The following is an 11,343-nucleotide window of genomic DNA, read 5'->3' as shown; positions in this document are numbered from 1 at the left end:
CCCTAGGGCACCTTCCTGTCTCCCTTGCCATGCCTTGCTGTTATTTTTAATATATAGGGAGGCTGCCCACAGGCCTTTGCTAGGCCTCAGTCCCACTGGACCACTCTGGTCTCTGCCTGTGCCCAGGTCCCTTGCTGGGCTTCTAAAGTCAACCGTGCCTGGCAGGGCACCCAAAGCCTTAAGGACTACTTGCATAGCTCCAAATCCTCTCCTTTACCACACCCATGCCTCGTGGGGGTTACTGCAATGTTGTTCCCTGTGTAGGGCTTCGGCCTTCTCAGCATTTGCCCCTTTAATCTTGCTAGGCCTTCTAGCCTGGGCCCACTGAATTGGATCAGACTTCAGGGCTCAGTAACTGGGCCCCTGGCCTCTGACTGCTGGGCCCCTGACCCCTGTCTGGCTGCAACCCTCTCTGGCACCAGGCCCCTGCCTGGCTGTGCCTTCTCTCTCTGTCTGCCCTGGGATCAATATCTGCTTGAGCCTCAAGCCTGTCCCTGGCAGGACTCAAGGCAGTCAAGTGGCCCCTGCGCACTAAACAGGCCGCCATGCCTCCCCTTCCACACTTATCCCAACCAGTGGTTCAAATCATAACATAAACCCCTGGGGTATAACATAATAATACCAACAAAGTAGCAGCCTTCTGTCCCTTTAAGAGGGCAAACCTTTACCCCTAAAACAGTGTGCCTCCTATCAGGGTACCTTGCAAGTTCCCTGAGCCTCCTGGTTCCTGTGAGCAGCAAATGGTCAGCCCAGCATCCTTGGGGGACTCCCTTGGGCAGGGCATCCTTCCCTTGTGGCAGCCAGGGAGAGACTTCTCCAAGCCAGCCTCAGCCTTGGGCTTATAAGTAGGGCTCTGAGAAAGTCATGGGTTTCTTGTAGAAATATGCAGCATGTGCATGGGTAAAGTATCATTTTTCATGGAATAGTAACGGGACTACCATTGATTTTGGCAAATGGATCCTAGTAGTTCTGTGAATGTTCCATGATAAATAATATTTTACCCATGCACATGCAGTAGGCACACACACCACTCTGCCCCCCGCCCTAACAGTCCCCAAGTCCTGGCCCTCCAAACCCCTTTCCCCTCCTCTGCTCCACATACGCTTACCTTCATTCAGCTGCTGGGGCTGGTCCCACAACTCTGCCCAACTGCATTCTGACCATGCAGGTTGCAGGTTGGAGCTGCAAAAGCCCAGGTTTCCTCTTGCAGTCCACAAAATCGTGATTTTCTCAGGGCCCTATTTATAAGCTCCCAGGGCCCTGCCTACATCCAGTAAGCTGACTATCTGCAGGTGCCTGCTAATAGCCCTGTTAGCCCTGTTGCCCCCTGCTTAGTCTGTAGAGCTCCCTGGCTGGGCTGCTTTTATCTTGAAGTAACAGGGAGCCCCATGCTCCCTGTTAGACTCACGGGGTAGGCAGGCATGACTTCTGCTTTTCTAGAGTATGAAACTGATCAGTGCTACCCAATGGTGATGTGCAAGGGGGGGGGGGGCACGTGTCCTCCCAGCTTTCTGTGCTGATGGTGGGTTTGCAGCCCAGCTGGAGCCAGGGCCCAGCAGCAGCAGGGACAGCAGGGTGATTTCTGCACTGACTGTGGGGCATGTGGCTGAGCCTGGTCAAAGCCAGCACCTGGCAGCAGCAGAGGCAGTGTTGTTACAGAGTTATATCCCCCCACTCTAAACACTTATGATGGTACTCGGGGTCAAATTGTGCTTCTGCCAAACCACTTTTTATTACTGTAGGGCATGGGAGACCTGAGCATTAGGGCTGTACAAAGCTTCGGGTGCTGAATCGATTTGGAGGAGATTTGGCCCGATTTGGTGGTTGAATCTCTAAATCCAAATTGAATCAAGGGACCAACAAAAAGATCCAGAGAGCTTTGATGATTTGGGCAGTCCTAGCCCACTGCACCAAGGAGCTGGAGTTGGATTCCATGCCAGTAAGTAAGGGGCAGGGGAGAGGGGCTGGAGAAGCGGGGATGGTACCATGGGGAGACCCCTGTCAGGCCCCAGCCCCTGCCTGCTGTCCCAGCCTCTCCATGGCTCACTTGCCTGCCCCAAATCCCGGAGCTTTAAAAAAAAAAAGCCCCCACTCACCGGGTGCTGCCGGGCAGGGGAGGTGATCCCCATTCCTCTCACTGCCCTACGCTGCATGGGGGCCACTGCATGAGCCACCCGATTTCCACCCCCACCCCCCACTGTCCCAGCCTCTGCCATGGCTGCCCCGCTGGCCCTGGCTCAGGCCCTTTAAGGAAAAAAAAACAACCCAAAAAACCCTGCACTTACCAGCTCCTGCAGCAGTCTCAGGGCTTCAGGGAACTCATAGAGAAGCCCCCACATGTGGCATGCGGCAGTGGGGGGCAGCGCAGTTTGCCCCCCGGCCAGGCGGGAACCAGTGAGTCCAGGGTTTGGGTTTTTTTTTCCTTAAAGAGCTAGAAATGAGGTGGGTGGGGCAGCCATGGGGGGGACTTGGGGGACTCATGGCAGAGCCCCCTGTGCAGTGTGGGACAGTGGGGATCACCCCCACACCTGGCAGCACCCAGTGAGTTTGGAAAAAAAAGCCCCAAGTGGTGGGAGCTGGGGCAGGTGGGGAATGGGCCTGGGTGATTCAGAGATCCAGCAGAAGCTGGATCTCCAAATCAATTTCAGCTGAATTGATTCAGGGCAGTGATTCAAATCACCAAATCATATCACTGTTCCCCAAATTGGCCAAATCTGAATCTGAAGCGAATATTAGCTGCTTCACACTGATCATTGAATCTGGGAACCAAGACCCATTTTGCTACGTTTTTTAAAGAAACTTGAGGCAACATTTGGGAAAGTAAGACGTTATCGTAAAATGTTTCTTTTATTCAGTTGTTTTTTTAAAAAAGGTTTACAAAAAATACACAAAAGTATTGCATCTGAGTATACACAAACTGTACATTCTCTTTACAAACATCCAGACAATTTATACTTTTTAAATGAGTGTTTAAAACCGTTTTATTTTGTTCAGGTAAGAACCACTTTTAATATCCAGTTTTATGGGTAAGGCTTAGTAAAATCTATTCTGCCCTTTAATAATGTACTTCTTGTGAGGAGCAGCTGCAGAATATGGCCCGGAAGAAGGCCATATCTTCCTTTCTCACAACTTAAGACAACTTCTAAGGCTAGGCATTCCAAGTTAGTCAAATGATAACCCATTTGTTATAAAAGAGGGAAGTGTAACAGCCTTTAAGAGAATGTTGTAAATCCTGGCTGGAACAATGAAAAAGCCAGACACAAAGTGAGGAAATAAGGTTCTTTCCTCAAATACTATCCCTAAATTTTTCTACTTAGTCTCTTTCCATCTTTCCTCTAATTTATCTGGTTCTCTCTCTCTTTCTCTCTCTCTGTCTTTGGGAAAAAGAGTTTCAACCCTCTTTTATTTTTATTTTTCCTTTTTTTGGGCCCCTCTCTCCCTTCTGAAGAGATTCTGAGATGTCAGAAGAAAGGTGTAATCAGATGGAAAGAGCATGCATGACCATCTCAAGATGGACTGCTTTGTAAACACTAACAAAAACATGCAAGTGTTTAAAAAAGTTCCCTGAAAAATATGTAGTTTGCAGAGGGAGACCTCAGCTTTGGGGTTCTGCGACTGCTCCTCAGAATGTGACTGTATCAGATGCCCAGGGGCTGTAGACATGTAGGTATTGAACTGCCAATATGGTACAATCTGAGAAAATTACTTCAATGAGACACATTGGATCAGGTGTGTAAATGTGCACCTACTCAGTCATCCCCAGAACTGGGGTCTGTAAAGGAACAGTTTTCTCATCAGCATAAATTAGAGCAGTCTGAACCTGACTGACTAAGTGCACGAGGCTCTTTCAGGAGCTAGGAATACCTGAACTCAGACAAGGCTTCTATATCTAGGGATGCGTGTTGAAACTCTCCAAGCAGCATAATGTAAAACTCAGGATTTCCTTTAGCAAGGGGAATTTTTCAAGTATCTGAACATTTGAGCAGCTGCTTTGGCCAACTTGGTGCAGTATGAAAATTTAGTCTTCCCATTTTTGAAGCAATGACAAGCGTTCTCTGACATTTTCCCTCCCATCTCATTTCCCCATCTCCAGGCCCTCCACAGGAAACCAGAATATTTGTCCTGAGATTTCATCTCTGAAGAATCACAGAACCCATCTAAAACTATTCTGAAGCTGAAATATTTTGGAAATCAAAGTTTTGCCAATAAAATCAGTGAGCTGGGATTTGGACCACAGCATATATAAGCTAGTAGTCAATATGTATGCTGATACATTGAAAATAATTTGTCCATAATGCCTTATTTTTTGAGACTGTAAAAAAAGTGCTATAAATGCTATAAAAGGAAATGATTTCTTGTTAAAATTGTATTTGTTGAATAGTTTGTTGTACTTTCATATTGTCAGCTGTACACGAGAGATCACACAACTCTAAATCCAGGCCCAAGTATGTGTACATTTGCTGATGATTTGAGGTATCTTCCACAATAAGCTCAAACATTTATTTCGTTTTTTCATTTTATAAAAAGCCAACTTTCTGATTTCATGTAAGACAAGTTAAAAGTATGATTGCCTAATTTCACCTTTTAGTTTTCAGGACTTTTGAGTAACATCTTGCATGTGGGTATGTGTGATGGTCTTACTATTAAAATCATTCAAGTTTTTTGTTTTTAATTGTATTGTTCTCTGCACTTCTTTCTTTTCTATCACCTTTTTTAAAGGAACCCATTTTGCCTGTAGCTGATTAACAGACCTGCTTGAACAAATACAACCAAACAATTCATAGCTTATGAAATTAGTGTAATATTGACATCTAGCTTCACACTTGTGTAAATATGCTGCAGTTTTAATAGTGCAGAATCAAACAGCTCTCATCTTTAGGCCAATCAATCTTGTTGATGCTCTCTAGTATAGTGCTTAGAAATCTGTGGAAATGTGCATGTGAAAAACTGTAGCACTAGAACTTGCTAGTTTAAGTTTTGTTACATATCCAGCGGGCACCATGGAAATGATCTACTTTGATTAGCATGTGCTTACTGAGATGCTACAGTGACAAGTTAAAGTCCTGGTCCCATGTGGGAAATATGGTTATCATATTTTCCAGTGTATAACACCCCCCTGTGTATAACAAATCCCCAACAAGAGAAAAACTAGTGGGGAAAAGTGTAAACATAAATGTAATTGAATGTTGGTCACATTCTCAGAATAATTTCTATACTTTTTTGTTATGTACTTTGTTGTGTAAGACACTACTTAAATCTAGACTTCCATTTTGGGGAAAAAAAAATGTATCTTATATACCAGAAAATATGTATGGTATGTGTAATCTTGTATTATGGAAGCATCCTGCATTGTATCTAGAACTTCTTACCTTTGAGGCTTGATCCTATACATCATCTACTTCAGTGCAGAGGCACGACAAAGCAGCTGCATGCCTTGGGGTAGTGTGGGCTTCTGCCATGTTGATTGCATATTCTCACAATGGTGCTGCTGTCCCAGTTGCACCCCATGTTTGCCACCTCCCAACTACACTATTCATCAATAGGAAGAGAATTGGGTTCTCTGAACAGCATTTGAGACCTGATTGACTATAAGAATACGGACTATGTCATTTCCTGATTTCAGATGTCAATTCTGCAGTGCTCAGAGTAGGCAATGTAATTGCAAGAGGTTTTTCCTCAGTTACAGAGCAGCAAACTTGATGAGAAAAGTCAGTGATATTTGTTTTCCCGTCTTCTTAATGTCACCTGTGAAATGATAAAAGCAGACTATTAACTATGCTCCTTTCTGGTTTAGCAGGTATTGTTCTTAAATCTATGAAATAACACACATGTTGCTCAATCTGATGTTAGTTATGCTGACTTCTTACTGATTACTTCAGACTATGCAAGATAAGAACCAGCTCTATTACACTTCAGTCAGAGCCTTGATTAATGGTGTTAGTCACTGTCCTTTGGTGCTTTCAAAAAGAGCATGCACTGGTATGGAAACATACAACAGAGCCACTCAGTGGCTGGAAAATATAGAGTCCCTGGGAGCCTCTGAGACTTCAAAATAGTGAATGGAATGTGCTGAATGTGTCTTGCAATGAGATATACGCTTACTGCTGCATGGTGCTGAGTATAATTATATGGAGCTGCAGTACTGTATCAGAGATGCTTTCTGGGTACAGTCTCATAAACCATTGAGAATTAGGATTTATAGCCCAAATCTACACTCTCAGTTATAAATTAGACTAAGGGGAAAAAAAAAAAAATTATATGGAGAAAATGACCAAGCTGGCCCTTGTCAAATCACTTCTTTCCCATCATTTTTCGAAACCATTGTGCCTTGTACTCCATTTCCTCCCCTTTTTATTAAGGCATAAAAGAAAACAAGAAAAACATTGGAAGAGTGTTTCTAAAAATGTTTATAGAACTGGAAAATGAGGCTATAACTCTGTGACAAAACTCCTGCCTTATAAGATTACACTTTGAAAAAAAATACTGTGGACTTTAACAAAATGATTGCTGTGCCTCCATAAGAATTTGAATAATTTTATTTATATTTTCTGGAGGAATATAGGGAACAGACGGGCAAGTGAAAACCTCTGTGCAAATCAGAAAATTAGGATAGGTGCAAGTATGCATCATGTTCAGTAAGATGTTCTAGTATCTAGAAGTAGACATCAGCATGAAGAAGGGTTAAGTGGTCATGATTTGAGTGCAGACTTTAAATGCGGATAGGTTTTTCTAATAAAGGAAGCAGTGCAAATGCTTATATTTTGGCAGAATCTTCTCAACCTCATGTGCCCTTGGAAGTAATCAGCAGCCACTGACTGGCTTTCATCTCTGCTGTTTTTACAGCAGGAATTCCCTTAGGTTGGCTGAGGGAGAACAAGCTTCTTTCTCGGCAAGTTCTGTCCCCTCCCCTCCATGAAAACTGAGATGAGGTCCCTTAAATCAGTGCCTCATTCCCTATTATCAAGAAGGAACTTTACCTTTCAGGGTACTATATTGGTTGTTAGGCTTGACAGTAAAGCCAACCCTGAGCCCAAACCCACTATCCACCTACACTGAAAACCCCAAAGATCAATTCCCAGACACAGCCTGGCCTGAGATCACAAGCTTTGCTGAGTGCCAAGGCCCGAGGGGGAGCTGGGATGCAGTCTGCCCCACTCTGCAGTGTGTTCAGAGGTCACCCAGCCCTGAGCATAGGTGTGGTCCTCCAACAGCAAACCCACAAAGCCCTGGTCCTAAATTCCTGGACCCCTGCACCTTACTTCCCCTCTCCAGTGCTCAGGAGGGATGCAGTCTAAAGACTGATTTCCAGAATGGCGGTGTTCAAGGAAGCTCCACAGGCCTCAAGGTAGAATACAGATAGGGGAGGAGCAGCTCAGGTGGCTCAAGCTGGTAGAGGATGATCCTTAGGTCTGGCCCAAAATGTCACTGTAGACCAAGCCTAACTATCACAGCAATAGGATGATCTGTGGGACAGCTATATGTGACCCATGAACTGTATGCATTACTGCACAGTTGTAATACAGTTGTTATTTTGTAAGTGTCTGTATCATGAATGCCCCATGTGACATGCCACCACCAACTAGAGTGGAATGTACTTTCACACCAACACTTTGACCAACAATGGGTATGACAAGAAGGTGACTAGAGCTGAGGGAATTAGATTTTTCCTACTTGTCTGTAGTAAAGGGTATGGAGAATAGGAATTCTCCAAGCAACAAAGAGAAACAAAGGTAGCAAAGGATGGGTTTGATTTGGCTCACAGAAGGAACAAAAAGTGAAGCCTGATGGAGGCAATACTGGAAGTCTTAGCAGACGGTACAAGCATGCTTTTTGTAGTATGGTGCAGGTGGAGGTCAGCAAAGGGAGGTTAAGTGAAGGACCTGCCAGGGTCAAAGAAGGCAAGCTGAAGGCAAGAAAGACTCCCTGGATCAGAAAGCAAACCAGAGCTACACAGAAAAATCCAGGATCACACCAGAGCATCTCACAGGAAATGTGTATTTAAAAAAACCAAAAAAACAAAACACCAAGCTCTGCATATGTCTTTCCATGTTAAATAACGAGATGTCATTGTTTCTGAACCCCCCTGGAAGCCTCTCTCTGAATTAACTCTCTAATGAGTTAAATAGTAACCAGCTGTCCTCTTACAATGACCGATGTTGGAGTTCAGTTCTAGAAAACCATCAGGATCAGTGTATTTGGTAGGGGGTCTAGGGCACAGAGAGGTATTTTCTTGTCCCCCCCACTCCACCTCAGTTTTCTGCACAAGAAAATATAGAACTATGTAGTCAGTGAAGAAATGTAACTATCTTAAAGGCAAGTCCTACATAAAAACTTGTCTTTATAAAAAAAAGAAAAAAAAAATCTTTGTTTACTTTCCCCAATTTCTCTTATAAGATGTAGAATCCTACTATTCCCTATGGCATTCTTGAGCACCTTCCACAGCTAGATTCTGTGTTATTCTGGATCTTAGGAAGATTCAGGGAGACTCTTTGTTCTCATTAAGCCTTTACAACGAACCTCTGAACCTAAAATGGTCAACCAACCACTTTCTGTGGATGATGTCACTTTTTAGTAAGAGAGTTAACTCTTACTACTACAGATTCTAGAATCATTTTGTAGTGTCATGGAGTGGGGCCTGCGAGCGGCCATGAGCTCGCTAGCGCCCCCTGCCGTGTCAATTAAGGTGGTCCAGCACCCTCTTCTCGCCCGCCACGTCTTTGATCTTATAAAGTTCAGTAAGGAAGGCTGCCTACTTCCACCTTGACACCACGCTGGTATTACCTCTGTTTCAAGTGTGGTGCTCCAACACCCCCAGCCTTATGGGCAGTGCGTGCCTCCTACCTGCCCTTTAGCACGCCCCAAGCCTCGCAGCTGTTCCTGGACCTTGCTCTGTCCTTGCCCCCCAAGCGCCCTCTCTGGCGCCCCTTGGGCTCGTCCTGCCCTGGTGCCCCTCTCTGGCACCCCCAGGCCTGTCACTCACCTGGCGCCCCCTGGGGCTTGTTACACCCCAGCGCCCCTCTCCGATCCTCCTGGGCCTATCACGTACCTGGCGCCCCTTTACCAGTGCCCTTGGGTTGGTCATGCATCTGGCACCCCTTTACCGCCCCCTCTGGGGCCTTTGCCACGCCTCCCGCGCTCCTCGCCCCCTCTGGGGCCTTTGCCGCCCTCACGGGCTGGGGTCCGAAACCCCGCACACCGTGCCTCTCTGGTGCAAACAGCTGTGCCCCACTGGCACCACTCACTGTGCCCCACTGGGCACCAGGAACCCCCCAAGCTACTGGGAAGCCCCCGTGAGGCCTCCTCACACCCCTACAGCCTCACCCGGTCCTCCGGTATAACAATAACAAAACCATGAGCCGAGCGACTACAACACAAAGAAGAAGCCTACTGGCTCATAACACAATCACAAGCCCCCGAGCTCATAAACCCAGCTCCACTCTATGCTGGCTCTCTCTTACCTCTGTCAGAGTTCTCTTTACCCCTGCATCATTGCAGCCGGTCAGAGTGGTCAGGCTGCAACCATCAACCCAGGCTGCTCAGCTTGCCCGCAGAGCCCCTGCCCCTGCCCCTGCCCCTGCCCCTGCCCCTGCCCCTGCCCCTGCCCCTGCCCCTGCCCCTGCCCCTGCCCCTGCCCCTGCCCCTGCCCCTGCCCCTGCCCCTGCCCCTGCCCCTGCCCCTGCCCCTGCCCCTGCCCGAGGGGAACTGCTACTCTGGCTCCGGCCTGGGCTGTTTATAAAGGCCCAGCCCTGCCCACTTCCGGCCACATGACCTGCCTGGTTGCCCCAGCAACCAGCACCTGGGCTGCCCTGGTGATTGGCAGCTCTTTAACCCTATATTAGTCACAGGACACCTCCTTGATCCTGTGACGTATATTCAGCAGATCCTGTTAAAGTAACTAAACTTTTTTTAGTGCTAAGGAGCTGCCATGCAGTTGCAGTTCAAGGAGAGCGGTGTTCAAGGTACAGGGGAGTCTGGGAGGCTGGTGTTAGTTGCAAGGACTAGGTTGTTAGGTCGCAGGTTCCATTGCTCAGAGATGGTGCTAGACAAGGGACCTATGCACTATGAGTGAGCCTAAAGACCTCAAACTTGACGCAATGCTTGACTCCTGTTGGACTCCAGGGCACATGAGATCCTGTGAGCCTTACATAGCACATGAGATCCTGTGAGGTGAGCCCTTAATAATTTGGGGACTGTTAGCCGGAAGAACTCTATCCACCTCAGTGTGTGTAACACTCCACAATACTTGCCTCTTAATAACCAACTTCAGTGTGTCTAGATTCCATATTAAAAAGAAAAAGAAAATAAGAAGAATTTAGTTACCTTCACAGGATCAGCTGAATCTACAAAATAATTCTAGAATCCAGCTGCTGAAGGTGCTCAAGAACTCCATAGGGAATAGTAGGATTCCACATCCTATAAGAGAAATTGGGAAAGTAAATAAAAATTAGAAGATTTTTTTTTTTTTTTAATATGATAAGTTTCTTATACTATTTTTATGCAGGAATTGCCTTTAAGATAGTTACATTTCTTCCCTAGGTGTCCTAGGGCGGGCCAGTCATTGGCCCACTCACTTGTCTCTGGGCTAACCACCCACCTTCCTCATCCGCCATACCTTGATGATAATTATTAACAGATGTCGATCAGGTGGAAGGCTGCCCATGTACTTGCCCTGATGCCAAGGGCTCCGACCTTCCCTATACCATGTCCCATGCCTCGCAAATGGTATTCATGGCCTAACACCCAGCCTTACTTGTTTGGCCTGACACCCAGCCTATAAGCCCGTGCCCACACACTGCGACTTGCACTCCCCATTAGAGCCTGTAATCTGTGCCCTCACACTGAGCTCTTATTCTATCAACTGGGGCTCCAAGCCCCCACCTACTCAGCTCAGGACTCCCAGCCCCTACCAACCCAACTAAAAGCTCCTATCCCAACTTCAGACGCTCATGGCCCTTTCACACCCCCACACTGGGGTGTCACAATCTCCTGGAGCCTCACACCCAGCTCCATTATAGCAGCCTCAGAGCTCGTTGAAAACTGAGGATGGGAAACAAGCAAATAGCTCTCTGTGCCTTAGACCTCCTACCAAATACACTGATCCTGATGGTTTTCTAGAGCTGAACTCCAATATTGGTCATTGTAAGAAGGCTGTCTGCACTTTCAGAAGGAGTAGGGGTCCCTTTTGTAGAAGTCCAGTTATGTAGGAGCTAATGATGGAGGAATCCCACTGTCAATTAAAAACCCAGAGCAGAGATCTGTGATCTGGGGGAAGGAGCAGTTCCTGGCCAGGAGGTGGACTGGAACCCAGATAAGCTTGCTATCATGAGAGGCCATGCTTCACTA

At 46.5% G+C, this 11,343-nt stretch overlaps 1 protein-coding gene across 2 annotated transcripts in view; it reads right to left on the bottom strand.

Annotated features, from left to right (window-relative positions):
- Positions 1–2,828: 2,828 nt before the first annotated feature.
- The window catches only part of CIITA (class II major histocompatibility complex transactivator), a 48,014-nt gene continuing 39,499 nt past the window's right edge, over positions 2,829–11,343 (bottom strand). For both annotated transcript variants that reach the window (XM_090024433.1, XM_090024434.1), the window contains exons 19-20: positions 10,321–10,413; positions 2,829–5,745 (exon numbers count right to left, since the gene is read on the bottom strand). In XM_090024433.1, the coding sequence (XP_089880559.1) occupies positions 10,341–10,413 (73 nt within the window). In that variant the 3' untranslated portion in view covers positions 2,829–5,745; positions 10,321–10,340. The remainder of the gene's footprint in view (positions 5,746–10,320; positions 10,414–11,343) is intronic.

This window comes from Crocodylus siamensis, chromosome 12, assembly GCF_052110815.1.
Source record: "Crocodylus siamensis isolate JL-2025a chromosome 12, ASM5211081v1, whole genome shotgun sequence".
Classification (NCBI taxonomy): domain Eukaryota; kingdom Metazoa; phylum Chordata; order Crocodylia; family Crocodylidae; genus Crocodylus; species Crocodylus siamensis.
This window is presented reverse-complemented; position numbering and strand designations above follow the sequence as displayed.